The 23,630-nt window shown below is 39.7% G+C and overlaps 1 protein-coding gene across 9 annotated transcripts in view; it reads left to right on the top strand.

Annotated features, from left to right (window-relative positions):
* Positions 1 to 17,501, top strand: part of CAB39L (calcium binding protein 39 like) — a 100,657-nt gene extending 83,156 nt beyond the window's left edge. For all 9 annotated transcript variants that reach the window (XM_067713961.1, XM_067713959.1, XM_067713957.1 and 6 more), the window contains 3 exons: positions 522 to 587; positions 7,405 to 7,548; positions 16,038 to 17,501. In XM_067713961.1, coding sequence (XP_067570062.1) covers positions 522 to 587; positions 7,405 to 7,548; positions 16,038 to 16,217 — 390 coding nt within the window. In that variant the 3' untranslated portion in view covers positions 16,218 to 17,501. The remainder of the gene's footprint in view (positions 1 to 521; positions 588 to 7,404; positions 7,549 to 16,037) is intronic.
* The last annotated feature ends 6,129 nt before the right edge of the window (positions 17,502 to 23,630 follow it).

Raw genomic sequence — 23,630 nt, 5'->3', positions numbered from 1 at the left:
TGCCAGCCACTGGCACTCTGTGTTCAACCAAAGGGACTGGGCAGTGATTGACGACCAATCACATTAGGAAACGGACCCCAATCACCAGCGTCCCCTAGCTTCTGGGGAGAGTGGAAGTGCCCCAGAGAGGCCACTTGGCATTAACATGGCCATTATGTGGCAGAAGTAGCCCTATTCCTCTACCCGTTCATGCTATGAATTTGACAGTTTGATTCTTTATGAGTTGCTAAGTGTATTTAATCTTTTCTCAAATTATTCACAGACTAATAGCTATCAGCAAGACTACATAAACAGATTTCTTTAAAATGTCTTTAAAATGTCATAAAATGAGTTATCCTGTAGCTCATTAGATGAGTTAACAGATGTTTTATTCAAAATGATTTATTGGGAGGACTCAATTACTTCATTTTCTACTCAATTTCTAATTTACAGAACTAAAATAAAACAAAGAGAAGTAGCAAACTTAATGCAGAGAAATCACTGCTGGGTTTACACTCTAATATTTCTTTTCTTTTCATTAGATTTTTGGAGACTATGAGAAATTGCTCCAGTCTGAGAATTATGTGACTAAGAGACAATCTTTAAAGGTAATATCAAATTTCTTTAAGTTAGAGTCTCCAGAAGTTGATATTCTTGTTAGTAGATGACTAAGGTTTAATAGTGGACAAATAAATAGAGAAAAATTATTCTATTTTTTTGTAACTTGAGAAGTACATTCAACGTTATGACTGTACTTTGTAGCAAAACGAGGTAAGTGCCCTGCTTCAAATACTTTTTGGAAGTAACAATATAAGTAATAAGTACAGAATAAATACAGGATGAGGGGTATGTTTTTATTTGTATGTAACCAAACGGCATTTCTGATTTGAGATTCTATCTCCTACGAAATACCTGTTGAAATGCCTCTCTCCCTCATCAGACAGGGACCCAGCAGAATTGGGCCACATCCATCTGTGAGTGGCCTTCCCTCCCTCAGTGAAAAGGTGCCTGGAAGTAGCCATTTGGTCAAGAGGAGGTGGGACAGCTCCTGAGGGAGTAGGACATTGGCTAGAGCTGCATCTCTGCCCTTCAGATCCTACTCAGATATTCAAAAGAATGTTTTTGGCAGATAATAGTTGGCCGTTTTTAGTCAAGCAATTTGTATGATGCTTGAGCTTACTAAATATTATTTTATATTATTATATATTCATATTATTTTATATATTAATTATAAAAATATAGTATTATTTTTTAAACGTTGGAATGATGACATTGTAGAACAATGCATTTGTTTCTAAATATTTGATAGTTTTAAGCTAAAGCAATAAATTAAATCTATTTTGTACCACATATTTGTGAATTCACTTTCCCCATGATTATGTGTCAGCCTTGACCACTCTCCCCTGTACTTGTGCCCTTGCTGCTCCAGCTTTACCTGTTGATGGAGAGGTCAGTGTACTATTTTCAGCCAGTCATTCAGCACTCTTGATTGAGTTTCTCCTTGTGCAGAAACCCATACAGAGTAATCCACATAGAAGAAAAGTATCATGGGTGTGCTGCTGTCTGTGCTGGAGCTTGAATTAATGAGATGGAGCTCCAGGCAAAGGCAGAGACATCAATGCTGTGCTCTCCCATGTCCAGAAAGCTTCTTAAAAGCAGTTGAAGATAAGGATACATCCTGTTGGGACAGCCGTGTACTTAAAGAATAGACACAAGGACAGTCAAACCAGGAAAGCTTGTCTGTGTTACAGAGGTAGTCATCCTGGCGGGGAGTGGAAATTGGAACAGTAAACAGAGGTGACGATGCTCTGAAGGGCCAATATATAGCTAACTGCTCATAAATTTTCCAAGTCCTTCCTATTTTCAGTGGAACCTGTCAGATACTGGGCCAAAGTAGAGGGGTTGATATGAACTAAGGTGACTGAACCAAACTGGGATCAAGAAAGCTGAGGGTCATGGACTTTAGAATTTATCCTTGTACCATTTTCCACAGTGATAAGAACTTGTGACAAATTTTTCTGTGATCGACTGTCTCTAGGGCCTTAGGCAAAGTTATAAAGCTTACAGTTTTTTACCCAGACATTTCCCTTCTTGGCCTTCTTCCTGCTTTTCTTTCCTGCTGTCCTGTCATCCCCTCCTATCCATGTGCCCATTGCCCTCATTCTCTTCTCAGGATGCCTTCAACCCCACCTTGTCCTGTTCCCTTGTTAATATTTGTTAAATGGTTAGAGCAGAACCTACCACATGGTAAGACCTGCATATATTTGCTAAAGAAAATTGAAATAAATTTCATTAATAAATATTCCTCGTCACTGTCCCCAGAGTTCAGTCTCTGGACTGAAGGCACCGATCTATTCTAAATAAATAATTGGGACTAGGGTCTGAGTTAGACTTTTTCCTACCAGGATGCATTTGCATTTAAAAATCGAAGCCTGTTAACCCAGTAGATGTATGATTAGTACAACATGTAATACAAATTTAACGGGTAGCAAAGGGGAGCAAGAAAGACTCATTTCTCACCTCTGTCTGCTGCCACCTGGCTCTCCACCATCCAGCCTCTCTTCCTCTTTTCACATAGTTCTCCAGCTGAAGACCTCAGCGCTATTCCAGTGACATGGCAAAGAGCATCTGACTTTGTACCGCATGTGGCATAGAAAGTCTCCTTTAAACTCTCCCTTTTCAAGCTGATTGTTTTCTACTTATTTACAGAGGCCCCAGCCCACTCATAAGGCCTCTTTCTTTATTAATGCACCCACACATACTATATGAGCTGCTATTCCCACTTAAAATCCTTTACAGTTGACTGTCTCACAAATATTTGATTTACAATGTGATAAAACCAAGCACTGGTTAGACAGTGAAAAGCACTAGTAAAAGGTAGATAAAGTATATCAAGAATGTAAAAATTGCTAAAATCGTTACTGAAGAGCTGGCCTTTTTTGAATGTTGGATTTAGGCAGAGATATTGCTAAGATGGTCTTGTATCAGTCTATTCAAGGAAAGAGCTCCTTAAGTATTGTTTGCTCTTTTCTTCATCAGAACATTGTCTGCAGAGCTCCACTGTGTGCTGTTGGGTTTTCCTTTGGGTAATTAGATCTGTGGTAGCAGTATCTTCTATTTTGATTTTACTATGGTTATATCTCTGGATTCTGTAATATTTTGCACATAGATGTTTCATAATTTTAGAAAACAAGAGAGGTTAGATTATTGTAACAGTGTATTTACTAGGCTATTTTCTGATTCCAAAGTAGTTGCTACCTCCTGCCTTTTGTTAATCAAATTCTAAATTTTTCTGAACTATCTTGGGGTGCTTAGGTTCCTGGTGTCAATAAAAAATAATTAACAGAGAAATTCCTTTCACTATATGACATAGCTTAGGAATTTATTTCTTATCTTCTTCAGAGGCCTGGTATTTAATCACTAGAAAGATTATAATTCAAAAGAAGCTTGGTGGAATTCTGGATTTGGGGAGAGCTCTGGTCAATATCATTAAAACACAGAGTTTTTTAAAAACTCATTATTGTGCGTGGTTTCACTGTATACTATGAAGCCTATAACATGAAAGTTAAAGAAGTAAAAAATATGAATTTTTTTCCTTTTACTTAGTATAGTATTGCTGTATAATGCTTTGTATTACTATGAAATGCAGCATTTTTCACTGTCAGTATTAATTAATAGATTAATATTTAATGGCTAAAAGATTCAGTGTTTTTGGCCAAATGATTTAACATAATTGATTGTTTCCAAAAAGTAGTGAAATTATATAAACAGAGGATAGATTGGGTAGAATTTATATATAGGCATCCCCATGTAATAAGAATTGAAGTGACTTAATCTGAACTTAACTCATAAATGTCACTTCAACAAATATTTATTGAATGTGTGTATGTATACAAATTTTAAATTTTTTAAATGAAATTGCTCTGTTGCTATAAGACCTTTTGATATGTGTATGTGTGTATGCTTTATATGTATTTTTGGCCACGCCACACAGCATGTGGGATCTTAGTTCCCCAACCAGGGATTGAACCCATGCCCTCTGCAGTGAAAGCATGGAGTCTTAACCACTGGACCACCAGAGTTATATTATAATTATATTTTATTATAACATATAAAATATGTTATATTTTAAATAAATATATATCTACATAGAATCTATATTTACATAGAAGCTACATATATACACATATGTGTGTATATATATAAAGATATATATGTGTGTGTGTATATATATATATATATATATACACACACACACATATATATCTTTAGAAGCTTCTTGTCAGCTTTACAACCCAGAATGTTTTTTGGTTTTTTTTTTTTTTTGAGAATCCGGGAGCCATCCCCCTGGAGTGTAAACATCTAGGAAGATAGCTCTCCTTCCTCTCTATCACAGGAAAGTTTAACCTTGATGCTCCTCTCCAAGCTGTAACCATTTGCTTGTCAGAGAGATAAGAGAAGTTTTATTATTCTCTACATTAGTTGGATAAAAGCAATGAGGTAAAACAAATGGCTTCTTCAATGGCCAGGTGAATTCAGGGTGAACTATGAAAGGGTGCACAGCAAATGGCACTGTCTGGTCCTCTTATAGGGGACCAGTTATCTTTCATCTTGAGAGTATATATATGTACTGGATTGTAGCTGCTTGGTTGTATAAATAAGATAGAATTTTATGTCTTCGTAATGCCTTTTTTGTAGATTACCTGCAGTGTTGTGCTCTGAATACGCATATTCTATAATAAAACTGCTTTCTTTCTTTTCTACACTTTGTAGAGAGGATTCTGTGTTGCTTGGACTTTATTTCCCCAACGATATCCGTACACCTCACACAGTTAGGTTATAAGGGATACAAACACTAGTAGGAATTGACACATGCCCTCATGGAGCTTATATTCTAAATAAGCTCATGAGTAACTCTGCACTGTAAGGCAAAGTGAGTACAGCTAGGAAAAAACAAAGAGCACAGAGGCAAGAGAGGAAATTCAGCTGAGGAGAAGAGTTGAACTATAGAAACAGAAGGTAGAACGGTGGTTATGGGTGGGGGGCAGGGGGATGGGAGATGCTGGTCAAAAGGTACAAGCTTTCAGTTATAAGATGAATAAATTCTGAAGATCTAACATACAGCATGGTGACTATAGTTAATAATACTGTATTGTATACTTGAAAGTTGCTGAGAGTAGATCTTAAGCATTCTCACCACAAAAAGGAAAAGGGTAACTATGTGAGGCTATAGATGTGTTAATTAAATTGCATGTGGTAAATATTTCACAATGTATACACATATGAAATCTTCATGACGTACAATTTAAATGTACACAGTTTTGTCAGTTATACCTCAGTAAAGCTGGGAAAAATTTGGAGCAAGGGTAGTGAAGCCACAGAAGCAGAAGAATGAGAAAGAATAAGTGAGGGGGCAGAGGAAAGGATGCAGTAGAAATGACTCCAGTCACAGTGGGTTTTGAATGCCAGACTAAGGACTTCAATTTTTATCCCCAGTTCAAAGGAATCTAGATACTTGTTTGTTTATTCATTCATGTTATAAGTGGCATTAGTAACATGAATAAGGCTGATCATCAGGAAGATTCATTTGACATAATGTGCAGAATGGGTTGGATTGGGTGAAGACTGAAAAAGAGACCATTGTGTGTGCTGTTGCAGTAGTCCAGATGGAAGGTAGGAGGGTCTGAGTGAGTAAAAATGGAACGAAGGATGTTCAAGACATTTAAAAACAGAAGATTGGCAGATCTTAGATATAGATTTGGTATGAGGAGTAAAGGAAGGAAAAGAGCTGAGAAAGATTTCAACTCTCTTCCCCAGGGGACTAGCAGATCATGATGTCATTAACAAGGAGAAGAAAGGGAATTGGTTGTAGAGATGTTGAGTGTGATAGGCCAGCTAAGTGTTCAACCAGGGCTTGGGGTGGGGGGCGGGGAGTTAAAAATGTGGGTATAGAGTTTAGGAAGGAAATTAAAACAGAGATGTATAATAGATTTGGGAGACATCTTCCTGATGTCATAGTTGAAGCCACGGGCATAGATGAGATTGTTGGGAGATAAAGAGATAAAATACAGCTTGGAAAATCCCTGCATGTATAGTGCCTAAAGGGAAGGGGAATCAGTAACAGGCAGCATAGGAACTCGCTTCAAGCCGTAAGAAAAGAGAAGAAAGCGGTGGCCTTGAAACCAGGAACAAAGAAAGTTTCCAGGAGAGTATCCAGTTAGCTTTAGTTGCTGAGGAGAGATTAAGAAAGATGAAGACTACAAATTTACACAATTGCTATTGCATATGTTTGAGACTAACTGGTGACCATCTAACATCCAACACTGGTCATCATTAAGTATATCATATATAAAATTATGTTAAGGGTACATTTCAGCCACCTGGTTGCTGAAGCTTTAGGAATTGCTACCACTACAGTGAGAATAAAAGTTCAGCCATATGCTGCTAGGGGGTCTTCAACTATTCTCACTCTTGGTATTTTTATTTTGTTTTGAAGTGTATTAGCCTGTTTGGGCTGCTATAACAAAAATACCATAGACTGGGTGGCTTAAACAACAAACATTTATTTCTCACAGTTCCGGGTGCTGGCAAGTCTGAGATCAAGGTGCCAGCAGCATTCCGGGATCTCTTTTATAAGAGCACCAAACCCACTCATGATGGCTCCACCCTCATGTCCTAGTCCCCTTCCAAAGGCCCCACCTCCTAATACCATCGCATTGGGGATTAGGATTTCAACATATAGATTTAGAGGGACATAAACATCCAGTTCATAACATGGAGTAATGCCGCATTTTAGGAGTTAATAATTTGTCACCAGAAAATGTTTTGCTTTACTTTTTTATAAAAACTTGCTGCACATATTAAATTTCATATGAATTCAGGGTCAGAGTTTTTTTCTGGCTCTATATCAGGTTTTGTAATAAAATTTAGGGAGAAGGTAAGAGTCACTTAATATAACCTGTTTTTCCAGCAAGCTACTAGAGTATATTTATTCAGATAAGGAAGGTATAATTGTTAAGTCAATTTTTTTATTCTTATCCTACCTCAACGCCTAAGGAGCAGTACATTACTGGGAAGCACATTAAAGTAAGGGATGAAAATAATAAATTTATTTCTGGCTAGCTCTTTATGAGGGCAGCAGAGAAAGCTTTTTTAAGCAGTAGCAATGACTGGCTTAAAAAAAAAGATTCAGAAATGCATTAAGCACTGACTTTAGCAAAACTGTATGAAAAGTTTAAAAATAACTTAATAATAACAACAGCTTCCATGCCTATGCTTTAAGATGTACTTAAGGACTCTGAATTTTTTTCATATCAACATTCATAACTCACATTTATATTTTGTTTTCCGGTGTGAAGAAGTGGGATATATTTTGAATAAGATGACTCTCGGACAGATTCTAATTTGATTCTGTGTTTTTTGTAGCTGCTAGGTGAACTGATCCTGGACCGGCACAACTTTGCCATCATGACAAAGTACATCAGCAAGCCAGAGAACCTCAAACTGATGATGAACCTCCTCCGGGATAAAAGTCCCAACATCCAGTTTGAAGCCTTTCATGTCTTTAAGGTAAAGTGCAAGCTGCAGAAATAATGTGGGCATTTGTTTTCCAGTCGCAAATGGCAAACTCCCTACTGTGTACCCTCCTTTATACTTGAGAGAAAATTAAATAGGCAGTCTTTCTGTTTTGCATGACTTAGGTGAAATTTTAGAGTTATTTTAATGAATGCCCATTTGTTTCTAAAAGATTTGCTAACTAATCCATATCTCGACATATTTTCATTTTTTTCGCTGAGAAAATAGGGGAATACTGTTTCCCAAAAGTTACTAAAATAATCAGTGATTGAGTTGAAGCCGAAAACCTGTGTCAGAATTTGAATGCTTTGCTTCTGCCTGAAGTGTTTCTTTGAACTTTAAGTGAAACCTAAAGAAACACTGAGTACTACTTGCTTTGTTACTTGCTTAGAAATATTTTAATTCGTTTTGAAAGAAAAGTAGTCCATATAACACCTGCTTTTTCTTTCTAATATCTTTTCTTTGATGTAAGAGTAATAAAATCATCTCCTAGAAACTTTAAACAATAGATTTGTTTAAAGTAGGGTAGGTGGAAGAAATCTAATCTATAATCCCATACCCCTGACTTAACTATTTTAAAGATTTTAGTAAATTTTATTTTCCTGTGCACATATTTGAAGGTTTTTTCTGCAGCTGTATTTACATTGTACACACAATTGATACACTAATTTTATCACTCAATGCTATACCGTAAGTGAACATTAATTCACTGTTGTTATATATAGTGTTTAAAAAGAGCCAGTAGTTTTATTGGCATTATAGTTTTTCATTGGGTATACTTACTCTAGTTTACTTAAATATTCCTGTGTCGTTTATATTTAGGTTATTTTCAATTTGTAGCTACAATGAGCATTTTATGTATTCAGCTAATTTTTTCCATATTTAGGATTATTTTCTTAGGATAGGTATCTAGAGTAGAATTAAGGATTCAGAGAGTTCCAGGCTTTTTTTTTTTTTTTTGGCCTTTATAATGTATATTCAGTGATTGAATTTATAAGTCTATAAATGGGAGACATGGCAGTTTATAAGGTATGTAATTGTTGCTTTGAGAGGTAAAAAACAATTTTAGTCCATCTTTCAGCCACCACATCTTTATTGTCCAAAAGACCACTAGAGCAGTTCAAATTCCAAATTAATTTATGAATTCCATTTAATTACAATCAAAATCCCAGCAGAACTTTTCCTGGAACTTGACAAGCTGACTCTAAAATTTGTAAGGTAGAACGATGGCCTAGGATTATCTATGGCAATTTTCAAGGAAAACAAGGTAGGGAAATCCATCCTACCATATATTAAGACTTATTATGGATTTATAGTAAATGGAGACAATATTGTACTGGCATAGAGATAGATAAATAGAAAACAAAACAGAGTAAAAAGCCTAGAAATAAGCCTATGCAAATATGAAATTTGATATTTCATAGTGGAGGGATTGTAAATCAGTGAAGAAAGGGTTACTATTAATAAATGGTTCTAGGGTAATAGATTATTCATATAGAAAACCCTACTCTCCACTATATTCAGAAATAAATTCTGGTAAAGATCTACACTTGACAAGCAAAATTTTTTAACTTTTAAAAGAGAAAATAGGAGACTTTTTATGATGTTGGGGAAGGAAGAATTTTTAAAAAGAATTAAAAATCACAAAACATAATAGAAAATAAGTTTGACTACATTAAAATTTAACTTCTTTTTGAAAAGACATCATAAACAAAGTGAAAAACAGGACAGAATGTGACACATGTAACTGACATATCATTTAGAAAAAGACAAACAATTCAATAGAAAAATAGGCAAAGCATACAAGTTGGTAGTTTACAGATGAGGAAACCTGATTGGTCAACAAATAGGTGAAGATGCTCATCTTAGTAGTAATTGTGGAAATGGCCATTAAAATATCAACGAGATATCACTTTACATTTTTCATACTGACAAAAATGTTTAAGTCTGACAACATCAAATTTTGGTAAGGTTGGAGGGCAGTAGGTCATACACTGTAAATTGGTACAAGCACTTGGGAGAGCAATTTAGCAAAATAAAGTACTGAAAGTGTCCATACTCTTCAGTCCTGAAATCTCATTTTCTGGCAATTTCCTAGGGACAATCTTGCTCACATGCATAAGGAATCCTGTACCAAAATGTTTATTGCAACATTGTTTCGCATGTTGTAAAATGGGAAAAAAAATGGGTATCTACAGGAGACTGGGAAAATAAATTGTGCTGTATTCATACAATAGCATATAGTAATGGGTTAAACTTAATAGAGTTATATGGATCAGTGTAGATAAGTATCAGAAACACTGAGTGGGATAAGCAAATGTTAAAAGGATGTTATTTATTTAAAGTTTAAAAACATGCAAAACAACGCTATGTATGGATTCAGACATATGCAGTTATAGTCTAAAAACCTGCATGGGAATGATAAATACCAAATTCAGGATAGCAGTCACTTCAGGGGAGGAGTAGGAAAGAGAATGATATCATGAAGAAATGTCTAATAGCCTTTAATTATATCTGTAATGTTTTATTTTATTAAAATTCTGAAGGCAAGTTTGGCAAAAATGATAGAGCTCTATGGTGGGAACTTGAAATCTCATATGTTATTGCTGTGCTCTTCTCTGTGTTAGAATTATTTAATAAAGAATAAACACAAATTGGATGAGACAAAAATAGGCTCTTGTAGGACAGGAAAATGCCTGCAGAGTATAAAATGATAGGCCCTCTTAAGACCCTTGCCTTTTGACTGAGGAAATTATAGAAGGCTGTGTGTCTTATCTTTCCAGCTCCCACAGAATTTTAATATATCACCCTAGATGAGAACATGCTTCATATAACTTGGTTCCAAAATGCAGTATTATGGAAGTATTCAGTGGGTGGCAAAATAGAAATAACCTACTTCCATCCTCTGAGATCAGAATTTGGATCATCTCATTATTGGACAGAATAGGTGCATTTAAAAATAGTTGACCACTTGTTTACTTGTATGTGTATAAACTGGACTTACTCTGGACCCTAACTATGTTCGTTGCACTGAAGGGCAAACTGAATTGTTTACTTGCCAAAAATATTTTGTTATTTAGAAAAAGTAACAGCTGAGTCCTAGAGTTTTCTCACAGTTCTTTATTAATAGTCTTTTTCCCCAGGTACCTTTCCTAAAATACAGAAAATGTGGAACACATGACTAAAAATGTCTTTGCCAGATTATTAGTGGCCAATTTTCATTAGCTTGCTTGAAAAGTTCAAGGACTTGAATGAGTTGCCATTTCATGTTTTCTCTGCTATTGGCGAACAGGATGGTATGATGGGAAAGGACTAAATGGAAGTCATGGAAGTCAAGAGACCTGGGTCTTTGTTGTGGCTCGGTTGCCACCAGTGACTTTGGGCAAATCCATCTGGATCTGCTTCCTCACTTGCAAAATGTTAAATTAAAATCAAAAGTCTAATTCTAAGATACTAGGTTCAGGAGACCTTTGTCTCTGTGATCCTGCCTCTTCCAGAGATATGGCCAACGTGAATTTAGGGATCAGCTATGAGCTGATCTTTCTTTCCTTTCCCTGTTAACATCCTTAATAGCAAAGGACGCTGTTGCCACTGTCTTTCGAACCTAGAGGGTGGGGATGGCCAGTGCCTTTTGGCTCACCTCTCAGAGCTGCTGGAACTCAGGCATGGCCATTGCCGAAAATGGGTCTGAGTGTACTGCTCTGTTGCTCAGATCCTAGCAGTTGGCCACAATAGCCATTTCCATGAAAACAAGAAGCTCCACCCTAGCTTATTCCAAAATCCAAAGGCCAGCTTGACAATTCACCTGAAAAAGTATACAGAACAAGAATGGTTGTCCTCATGAAAGGTTCATCTCAAGCTTTGATTTCAGTGTCCCGGATGCCCCAAAGGAATTGTACATTAGAGCATTAGTCACCTCTAATCAGCAACTACCTTTAGAGGCAGCAGAGTTCAGAAGCCATAAAAAAATAAAAATAAGGAAAAAATTTAAACTTGAAAACAAATTGAACATTTTTTTAGGTCTGTTGTACAGTGTATGGATTCAGTAGAGTTGATCCAGTGATGCCTTGTCTGCAAATTCCACTATGTTTCACATTTATTTTGGATTCAAACAGAGAAGCTTAGTTTGTTCTATATATTTAATCTTCTAAAAAGTTTTTTTGGGAATAAAGACTGTTATGAGTTATTGCTGTCGTTACCACAAATGCCAGACAGTTCCTAGCTAAAACTTCCCAGCAGCTCACTTGTAAACTAATGGTAGCCAGAGGAGCCACACGTTTGGCTCCAGTATGTGATTTCCTAACATATTAGGTGTTCTGTAAACATCAGGCATTTTGTGTAACAATGTAAACGAGCCTGGGGTACTTTTTTTTAATAAGTAACAATTTTAATTTATGGTAGTAAAGTTCATATAACATAAAAATTCACCATTTTGACCATTTTAAAGTGTACAGTTCAGTGGCATTTTGTATTTACAGTGTTATACAACTGTTACTACTCTCTAGTTCCAGAACATTTTCATCCCCCCAAAAGGAAACCCTATACCCATTCAGCAACTACCCCTCGTTTTCTCTTACCCACAGCCCCTGGCAATCACTAACCTGCTTTCAGTCTTTATGGATTCACCTGTTCTGGATATGTGATATAAATGAAATGATATAATGTGTGGCCTTTTGTGTCCAGTTTCTTCTATTAGCATAATGTTTTTAAAGTTCATCCATGTTGTAGCATGATCAGTAGTACTTCATTCATTTTTATGGCTGAATAATATTCCATTTTAAGGATATATCACAATTTGCTTATCCATTCATCAGCTGATGGACTTCTGGCTATTGTGAATAGTGCTGCTATGAATATTCATGTACAAGTTTTTGTTTGAACAAATGTTTTCAATTCTTTTGGTATATACCTAGGAACAGAATTGCTCAGTCTTATGGTAATCCAGTGTGTAACTTACTGAGGTACTACCAAACTGTTTTCCATAGCGGCTGCTCCATTTTACATTCCCACCAGCAGTGTACAGGGTTCCAATTTCTCCATTCCTCACTTGTTATTGTTAGTTTTTGTTTTTTTTTAATTGTAGCTGGCCTAGTCTCATTGTGGTTTTGATTTGTGTTTCCCTAATGATCTAATGATGTTGAGGATTTTTTCACATGCTTATTAGCCATTTGTATATCTTCTTTGGAGAAATGTCAGGTCCTTTGCCCCTTTTTATTTTATTTTTTAATATTTATTTGTTTGTTTTGGCTGTGCCAGGTCTTAGTTGCAGCACACGGGATCTTCATTGTGGCATGCAGGATCTTTAGTTGCAGCCTGTGAACTTCTTAGTTGTGGCATGCAAACTCTTAGTTGCAGCATGCATGCGGGATCTAGTTCCCCAACCAGGGATCGAACCCAGGCCCCCTGCATTGGGAGCGCGGAGACTTACCCACTGGACCACCAAGGAAGTCCCCCTTTGCCCCTTTTTAAAAAAGGTTGTTTGTCTTTTTGTTGTTGTGTTGTATGAGTTCTTTATATATTCTGGATACTAGATGCTGATCATATATATGATTTGCAAATATTTTCTTACATTCTGTATATTGTCTTTTCACGCTCTTGATCGTGTCCTGTGATACATACAATTTTTAAATTTTGATAAAGTTCAGTTTATCCATTTTTTTTGTTGTTGCTCATGCTTTTGATGTTGTAGCTAAGAAACCATTGCCAAATACAAGGTCATGAGGATGTACCCCTATATTTTCCTCTAAAAGTTTTATTAGCTCTTTTTTTTTTTTTTTGCGGTACGCAGGCCTCTCACTGTTGTGGCCTCTCCCGTTGCAGAGCACAGGCTCCGGATGTGCAGGCTCAGCGGCCATGGCTCACGGGCCCAGCCGCTCCGCGGCACATGGGATCTTCCCGGACCAGGGCACGAACCCGTGTTCCCTGCATCGGCAGGTGGACTCTCAACCACTGCGCCACCAGGGAAGCCCTATTAGCTCTTATATTTAGTTTTTTGATCAATTTTGAGTTAATTTTTGTTTATGGTGCAAGGTAAGGGTCCAACTTTATTTTTTTGCATGTGGATATCTAGTTGTCCCATGTTGAGTGTTTATTATTATTATTATTATTATGAAAAGGTGTTGGATTTTGTCAAATACTTTTTCTGAAATGATCATATGGTTTTCTTTCAATGTACTAATATGTCATCTTAGTTTCCTAGAGCTGCTATAACAAAGTACCAAAGACTAAGTGTCCTAAAACTACAGAAAGTCACTGTCTCAGAGTTCTGGCAACTAGAAGTCCAAGATCAAGGTGTCAACAGGGTTCGTTCCTCTTGGAGCTTTCAGGGAAAATCTATGCCTCTCTCCTAGCTTCTGGTGGTTGCCAGCAATCCTTGGCATTCCTTGCCTTATAGATGCGTAACTCCAATCTCTGTGTCCATCTTCACATGGCATTTTCCTCTGTGTATCTCTGTGTGTTTCTGTGTCCAAAATTCCCTCTTCCTCTAAAGATACTAGTAATTGGATTCAGGCCCAAGCTAACTCAGTATGAACTGATCTTAATTTGATTACATCCTATTTCCAAATAAGGTCATGTTCACAGGTACCAAGGGTTAGGACTTGAACATTCATCTTTTTAGAGGATGCAGTTCAGTCTAGTACATGTGGTGTATTACATCGATTGATTTTATTATGTTGAGCCATGCTTGTATTTCTGGAGTAAGTCCCATTTAGTCATGGCAGGTAATCCTTTTAATATTATTCTGGACTTCGTTTGCTTGTATTTTGTTGAGGATTTTTGCATCTTTATTCATAAAGGACAGTGATCTGTAGTTTTCTTGTGATAGCTTTGTCTGGCTTTGGTATCAGGGTAATGCTGACTTCATAGAATGAGTTAGGAAGTATTCCCTTGTCTTTTATTTTTTGGATGAACTTGAAATGGATTGGTGTTAATTTTTCTTTAAAAGTTTGTAGAATTTACCAGTGAAATCATCTGGTTCTGGGCTTTTGTTGAGAGGTTTTTGGTTACTGATTCAACCTCCTTGTAGAAATAAAAAAGATTATAAGAGAATACTACAAATAACTGTACATCAATAAATTAGATAACCTAGATGAAATGGACAAATCCCTAGAAATGCACAAACTACCAAACTGATACTAAAAAAAAAGAGAAAATCTGATTCATGAACTCTCATTTCACCTACACCATGAGCCCTTCCTATTCCAAACTCAGAAATCTAATGTTATCTCCACCTCCTTTGAACCTCCACAGCTTTTCATTTCCCTCTCATAGGTCCTTTACATCCTGGTGTAGTTTTTCCTTCCTCATGCTTGCTGGATTGGAGGAACCTTGAGGGTTCAACCTTGTAGCTCCCACTGTCTCCATAACCGATCACTGGCCACAGTGTGTTCGGAGTAGAGTTGTGCACTGTTGGAGGTTCAGGAAGAGGAGGCGGTGTGCAGAGGGGGCAGTGTGCAGAGGGGCTGGTGGTGAAGCACTCAGCCCTTCTGAGGAGTGGGGAGCCCAGAACATGAAACCAGAGAGCTATATAGCAGTCAACAGTTTTATGGATATTCTGGTCATGTCATTATATATATAGCATCTAACTAGGAAGTGTGTCCTTTGCAAAATACTGTACCAGTCAGCATTATAGTTTTTCTTTTTTTTAATATGCTTGGTTTTTTCTTTCTTTCTTTCTTTTTTTTTTTTTGGCCACACCTCACAGCATGTGGGATCTTAGTTCCCCAACCAGGGATGGAACCCACGCCCCCTGCAGTGAAAGCACAGAGTCTTAACCACTGGACCACCAGGGAAGTCCCAGCATTATAGTTTTGAGTTATTGTGTCCTGTTATTACAGTTGTCACTGTCTTTTATAGTACAGCTGAGTTATTAGCCCAGGATCATGGTTTCAACTAGGAGTACACATAAGAATCTTTGTGGAACTTTATAAAAATACAGAGAGACAGACCTCCCCTCTAGATCTACTGAACTGGAGTCTCTGGGAGGTGGGACCTAGGCAGTTATAAATTTTAAAGCTCCACATACATAAGAAAATAATAACATTGGTGACTTCCAGGGAGAGGAGGTGAGAGGGGGACTTTTCACATTTGTCCTTTTTGAATTTTGAGCCAGATGAATATATTAAGTATATTCAACATATTATATATATTGAATATTTATATATATATGGTTTTATATTTATATATTATCTATTTCATTATATAGAATTATATGTATTTATTTAATTTTATAATCACATATTTAGTTATAATGGTAATTTTAAATATATGATTACATATATAATTTAAATATATTGAATATATTTGTATATTCTCTGTAGAAAATGGATATGAATGGGGAATGACTCATTTTCCTCAATAAGGAAGTATAATCTGGGGCTTTCTGTATTTTACTAACACATGTAACAAATGAGACACAGGTGGGATCCGTGTTTTCCCTGATGTGCATTCCTTGTCCTAGGTATTTGTTTCTCATGTTTCAGGTGTTTGTGGCCAGTCCTCACAAAGCACAGCCTATTGTGGAGATTCTACTAAAAAACCAACCCAAACTCATCGAGTTTCTGAGCAGCTTCCAAAAAGAAAGGACGGACGATGAGCAGTTCACCGATGAGAAGAACTACTTGATTAAACAGATTCGAGACTTGAAGAAAACGGCGCCTTGAAGTCTCACCCAGTTTCCTGCCACCGTCACTGTCTCATTTGTTCAGTTTGTACAAAAAGTGTCATTTCAAAAAGTAGTCATTCTTGGGAAGGCTTTGGAGGTGGCTATTTTTTTCTCAATTCATTGTTCAGGGTAGATGGAATATAAATGTCTGAAAGAAAAAAATTAATTTAGAATAATATATTCATCTTAATCGAGTCTGTGATTATTTATGTGAAATCAGAGCCATTGTTTTAGACATTCATAGAAGCAATTTTAACCCTTTCTTGATGAAGGGCAACAAGGCTGTGGGCTTGCAGACCTGAGCCCTGAGTCACCACGAGCCACCAAGTAGTAGGAGCCCAAAGAATGGGCGTCACTGAGTTCTCGAAGAGGATTAAATTCTTAGAGAACTGGGCATGGGGGCAAGACGCACAAAACTGTTTTGCCCATCTGTACTTGAACAAACAAATTTCTCAAGGTACCAAGAAAATAAGATCCATGTTTTCAGTCATTACGTATTCTGTTCCCTGCCTATATCTTTTAACTGTAATCATTCATTCCTAACTTCCTAGGGAATTGATGCCCACCTTTCTGCTTACTGCCCCACATTCCACCCCAATGGATCTCCTCAGCATGACCAACTCATGGTACACACACAGACACACACACTCCTCCACTCTGACCAGGTTAGCATGGGACCAACTAAGTCCAAACAGGATGGACTAACAAGAGTCATGGGCGTAGAGCACCCACAGGGTAGGACCTGCTTACTTGAGAACTTGGAACAGATGGGTAAGAACCACAGCTCTAGCAAAAGTCACTGCTGTTTCCCACAGACTTCTGTCGGGTTAGTGAATGTTTGGAATATTTCATTCATACTTCTCATTATGGGAAGAAAGTTTTGTGGTGAAAGTGTGTTTTAGAGTAGGAATCATTGCATTGAGATGCCTAGCGTGTGCAAAACCATGGGTCCAGAGGGTTGCACAGGCCTTTATAAATAAGGGAATGTTGCCGTTGGAAGCGCAAATGATTAAATGCATGAAAAAAATCCTCAAAGGACTAAAAATTTTTTCCACTTTATTTTCTAATAAGCTGTCGTTCTAATTTCACATCAAATTCCTCAGTGAAAAGGTAGAAAACTTATAAAAATGTTGGTCTCAAATACTCTCTTGCATACTAGGATGGTTAAGGATTAATTTGTGTTTTTTTAAAAAGGCCATGGTTTGTTTTCAGACATCAAGTGTATAAAACGGAATTTTAAGCGCTATTTACAAGACATTAAAGGTACAATTGTTAATCTGTATTTTTTTCATAATTCTGTTTCCAAATCATGAGTTATGGCTTCCATAGGAATCTTCACTTTTTACAACATTGGGTACTGTGTTCTTCAACCAGATATTTCTCCACCCAGAGAGGGAAAGATCCCTCTCCAGGATCAGTGCCCTTGTAGATGTAGCATCTGAAGAATCACCTGGTGCGGTTTCATCCTTCTTGGCTGTGTCTTTCCGTGTCCAGCGTCAGATCCTGAGGCAGATGCTGCAGGGCCTGCAGGACCTTCTTGCAGCAGCTCTGGTCAGTGCCGGGCCGTCTGATGACCTTCATTCTTCAGTCACTGAGGTCAGATTATTTTTATAACATTCCCTGACAGTCCATAATCTCTTCAAATTTGACTTTTCTGATTTTATTTGTTTAAGAGAGATGAGTGTAAATATTTCTTTAAAAAAAGAAGGCGGCGCAATAATGACCATTGGAAATGTATTTCATTGCTTAAATACTGTTCCACACATCATGGGACACATGTTTTCAGTTGGAAAGCAAGGTCTTGTTATAATTCTTTTTTGATAAATAAAACATATTTTATTTCCTCTGAGCTTGAATTAGCTCGTTCCTAGCAATCCCTTATCCTAGCTTAGTACCTCACAAACAAAACTAGTCTAAAAGGCAATAAATGAAGTAGCTGGGATTTTGCTGTGATACAAATTTGTAGATTATTAACGTGAAAGAGGGAGCAAGAAGCTCACAGTTAAAATATGTTTGCATAAAAGTCACTGTAAATATTGTGAGAATTGGGTTTTGAAAAGGTCATATTTAATAAGCTATTTCAAAAGCACACATTTAAATAAAGACTGACTAAATGAAAAGGTGCCACATATTCCTTGGTCGGTTTCATTCCTCTGTATGTCCCGCCTCTCTGTTCTTGTCACCGCTCCAAACAGGGAAAGCCCCAGGCGGAGGGCACCCCAGGCTGCCCAGAGGCCCCACGACCACTTCCCCTGTCCTTGGTTGTCCCATCCTCCCAGTGAGGCTCACTGCCATTGACCAAGGGCCGCCTGTCAGGCAGTATAGAAACACCTCACGTTATTGATTGATGCTTCACCACAGCCAGAGTCATTCCCATTTTATATTTGAAGAAACTGAGGCTCTGAGCAGTTTATCCCAGACAATGTGGACTAGACTTGGGGTACAAAGCCACGGTGGCCGGAGGCCAAACTCCTGCTCTTATTCATTTTTTCATCCTCAAGGCTGTGAACGAGGGGAGGTCCTGGGAGTGGGGAATTATGTCGTGCCCTCCCCCACTGCTGCCTGGGAGGCTCCCGGGGGTGAAGGTCCTAGAATGAAGCCAGGATGGATTGAAATCATAATGTTCTTGGACGAGGCTCTGAGTAAAGCCAGGCATCTGCCCAAATGTTGGGATTATTACCCTGGGAGAAAAGGCCGAGGGGCACTCAGCCTTTGAGCAAGTGTTCTAACTGCCAGCCCTGTGGGTTCTCGTCCTGGAGGGCTCTGGGGAGCAGTATATGCTGAGGAAGGGCAGCAAGCTTTCCAAAGCCTCTGTTGCCAGCCACACTGGTTGGTCTGTGTGAGACGCAGCTGCTCTGAGCCATAGTGCCGTCTGGAAACTACACAGGACTTGAAAGTGATTGTAATAAAGTGAAGGAAAATGAAATTCAAAAATCACTAGGATTTTTTTTTTTAAATATGAAAAGATAGTTGTTTCAAAATAGGTTTACAGATCTTTCTAGTCTACTATACTAGAGGAAATTAAGATTTATATCTTTTACTTTTTTTTCTGTTTTATCCAAAAGAATATTGTACATATGGCACGTACATCTTTTCCTGCATGTTTTTTTCAGGAAGGTTTTGGCTATTTTAATGAGGGCCCATAGTTAGATAAAGCCTGGAAACAAAAAGAGACCTGGAAAAGCTAGACTTAGTCTTTCTAAGAAGATTGAAAAGACAGAAGATGGCTGTGAACAAGGATGTGATTTTGTTTTTGACATACAGAAAGTGCTGTTATATGACTACCATAATTAAAGCAAAGTATGACAAAATGATCAGCCTGGCCAGCACTAAGCCTCTTCAGAGACCCTGTCGTATCACTCTTCACTTTATGGAGGAGAGCACTGGATCGCAGAAAGGGTGAGTAACTTATCCAGGTCAAACAGCTGGCAGCAGAGCCAGGATTGAGGGCCAGTCTGAGTCCATGTCTTCGGAAACTAGGCTGCATGTCTGGGCCGCCTCCCGCCAGGCCTGCTCTTTGACTCCACCCCAGGGGCAGACACTTCGTTCATCATGGCCCCCAAGGAAAGGAGGAAATATTGCATTCCACCTAAAGATAACTCAATAGAAAGATTTCAAAAGCTAGTTTCATTTCAGGGGGTAACTTTGCTTCATGTGGTTGTCTGGTGTTGGAAGATCAAATTAGACCTCTGCATGGGATAAGGGATTCGATCTTGAATTTCTGTATCATTTTGAGCAATCTCTTGACTCTACACAGGTGTTAATTCCAAACCACTCTTCTGCATCTGCTTCTGTTTTCCTGACTTACTTCTGCAGTTGGACATAATATCAGCTTAGATTCCTGATAGATTGGTTGCTGCCCAGCCAGCCGTGCCTCCATTTCAGATTCCTCAGCGGCCCAGCACCACGGGGCTACCACAAGGCAGACGTTCTGATGCATGTACAAACGATCCTGTTGAGATCACCAAGTCCCTCATCACTCCCTCCCAGGAGGAAGGTGTACAATTACCAATACCCTGAAAGTCACAGAACCATACAAAAAGTCCCAGTCCCTTTACCATCAATTAACTCAATATCAATTGTAATTTAATCACTGCCCTGTGAGCCATCTATGTTACGTGAAAGCTGTGATCACAGGGGCCTTTTGGAAGAACATGTTGTTGTAATATACATTAATAATTTATCCATTAGCGAAGGTTGAAAAAATGAGTTCCCCTCATTTTAGTTCTGAAATTTAAAGTCTAGATAAAGCAACCAAAATATTTATTCAACCAGCATTCATTGAACTCACTCTCTGTGCCCATCAGGGGTTGATCCACAGAGTTACTGTAGGGGGTTACTGTAGGGGTCAGACCTATGTGCTGTGGGGGCTGGGTACGTGGCCTTCGTAAGCCTGTCCCCTGCGTCTGGCACTGGGCCTGAGTCAGCAGGGAAGGGAAGATAGATTGAAGTGGGCACCCATGAGGACAGCTGGAATCCATGGATATGATCTGGAACCCACACTGCCTTCCCGGCCTCCCAGCCTCCACCTCCGACGCCGTGGCTGACTGTAAGACCGCACAACTCACTGTACAGCTCCCCCAGCTGAGCCCAGATTTGGAGCAGCTGACGGAGGAGGGGCAGGGAGGCTGGGGCCCCAGCGGCAGGGTGAGCCAGCAGGCCTGCGGCAACGTCCTGAGCTGTGATGGCCCGACCTTCCCGGGGAAAGTGTGGCTGCCACCTCATTTCCACTTGCAGCTGCCAGCTTTTTCTTGACCCCAGCCCTAATTCATCACCATGCAGGAGAGGAGACTGGGAACGTGTTCCAGCTAAACGGACACATCCCAAGCCCACCACTTATGTGTTGCACTGGAGGAGGTGTTTCCACATCCTCTTAATGTCTTCCCCCCCTTGAAGACCTCTGGCCGTTTTTTCCTCTTAAGTGACATGAGAGGTTTGTGCGGTGTCGATGGACCCATGTAGACATTGGGGACAGCCACGCCTAGACTCAATCCCAGCTCCACTACAAGTGTTTGATCTTGAGAATCACTGACCTTCAGTTTCCTACCTGTAAAACGAGGCAAAAAGAGGAGCTGCCTCACAGGGAATCAATGAGGTAAAGTCTGTGATGTGCCGGCCCGGGGGACGCTCCCATGTTGAACTCCCTCAGCTACCCTGCGGGGCTCACAGCCAGTGGGAGAGGGAATTCCACTCCAGTGTGGGATCTGGGCGAAAGGGGCCATGGACATGAAGCACGTGTGGCCAGAGACAGGTGTGTGCCCTGAGTGTTGGGCGTGTGGACACGTGGAGGGAACCGGGAGGAGAGCCTTCAATGCCACCCAAAGGGTCTCGGGCCATCATGGAGGCAGCTGGCCTTTCAGCAGGAAGTGACATGCATCCTGCCTGTCAGAGCACGGTCAGTCAGGAGGAGAGTGGCCTGGCATGGGGAGCACTGAGTGAGGGGATGCAAGACAGTGAGGACCCCCTAAGAACATCTGTGGCCGAGCTGGTGCCTGTTCTGAGAAGGCCCTGTTCTAGGTGCTTCACAAATACTAAACTCAAACCTTAGAACCACCTGTGAGGCACGTGCTCTTATTATCCTGACTTTACAAGTGTGGAAACCGAGGCGCAGAGAGGGTCACCGGCCTGATTGTCCACTGAGCCCATGGTGGGGCAGGATTCAAACCTAGGGCTCAGAGGCAGGAGCTTTAGAACCTGTGAGATACTTAGGACTTAACACTGACTGGGCTTAGTTCCACAATACATGCACCCCAATGTTCATTGCAGCACTAGTTACAATAGCCGGGACACATCACTTTTTAAAGATCAGGGCGAGTGTGGACTCAGGGCCACTGTGCCTAGGCTTCTCTGCTTTCCATCAAAGAACTTCCACCTTCCTTTAGTGGCCCCTCTCACTTTTGCCCCCAGTACTCAGCAAGTTTTCTTGCAACAAATGATTAGTTCTTCTCTTCTGACTTGTGGGGCTCCCTGCCACAGACAGCACAGCTCTTGCCCGGCTGAACCCCACCCCTGCTTCATCTCAGTTCTGCATGGGCTTCGCTCTTCCCACTCGTGGAAGGGAGGCAGCTCAGGGACCACCAGTGGGGGCCCTCTTAAGACACTTCCACTCTGATTCAGAAACACACTCCTACCTCTTTACTGTTAACTCCTACAGATGCAGCCAGCAGTTTCTGGGCGCTTCTCTCAGCAGGTGCCTCATACTGGCTTCTCCGCTAGGGTTTCAGGACAAACTACCACGGAACTGCCTCAGACTCCCCCTTCCCAGTCCTCCCCCCTCCCCCTTTTGTCTAGAAATCACTTTGGTTTATCATCAGGAACTGAGCAGGTCCAAGACCCAGGCTTCCGCTTCTGCCCAGGCCAGTACTCTTTCTTTGAGGTGAAAACCTTAAAATGTAGCTCCCTGCCCTTGATGGGAAGCAGTATGGAGTGAATAAGCATGTTTTAATTTAGGCAGGCTAGTTTGGGATACCTTAAAAAAAAAAAAAACAAGACAAAGCCAGATATAAAGGTGTCTGGCAAGATTAGAATCAGAGTAGGTGATTTGCTTCTAAAAATTAGTTTCAGTGAGTCCCAGGGACTAATTAAGGTTTACTTTTAAAAGCGTCCCCTTGGTACGCAGCCGCCTCCTGCATGCTGTGCATGTTATTGGGACTCGTATATAGGAAATGGTATGTGAGGATCCAAACAGGACTCTGCTGCCATTCTCCTTGTCGTCTCTGATCTTCATCACTAGACCCAGCAACCCTCAGCCCTCCCTGCCACCTTCCCTGCACCTCTCGTTTACAGAGGCAAATGGGCCTCCGGCCACAGAATATAAAATATTGGGCCCTCCTCTTTGCCTGCTCTTTCCTGTCCCTTCCTTGAATACTCTCCCCCATTAGTGCTGCTGGGAAACACATAGGACAAGCAAAGCAACTATTTAAAACCTTGTAACTGGGGACTTTCCCCTCCTCCCCTCACTTCTTCCTTCCATCCTGTTCCTCCTTCTTCCTTCAATGCCCTTCCCACCCACAAGGAATTTTCCTATCACTGTGAACTTTGCTGGTGCAGAGGAACACCTTTTTTTTTTGGACCGTAGACACCCAGCCATTTCTTAAACCTCCCCAAAATTAAAAAAAAAAAAAAAAGAGTCCTTATTGACCTGGTTGTTCAAAGGATAAGAATAGCTTTATCCTACTTAGTACCAAACCCACTTCAGTACCCTTACTGAGGCCATGAGAGCCTAGGGATTTCTGCCCAGGACAGGAGCCATGGCATGTTGGCAGAGACCAAACAGGGACCAGGAAAAGGGGTGATGTTCCCTTCCCACACCGCTTCCAACCTCTGTCAGCAATGAGCTGCCCTGAACAGTGGCAGGAACTCCCCCTCTGCACAGTAGCTGGTCAGGGTTGAGTGCAGTCCTGAGAGCCAG

This window comes from Pseudorca crassidens, chromosome 18, assembly GCF_039906515.1.
Source record: "Pseudorca crassidens isolate mPseCra1 chromosome 18, mPseCra1.hap1, whole genome shotgun sequence".
NCBI lineage: Eukaryota > Metazoa > Chordata > Mammalia > Artiodactyla > Delphinidae > Pseudorca > Pseudorca crassidens.
Note: the sequence above shows the minus strand (reverse complement) of the source record. Positions and strands in the feature narration are given on the sequence as shown.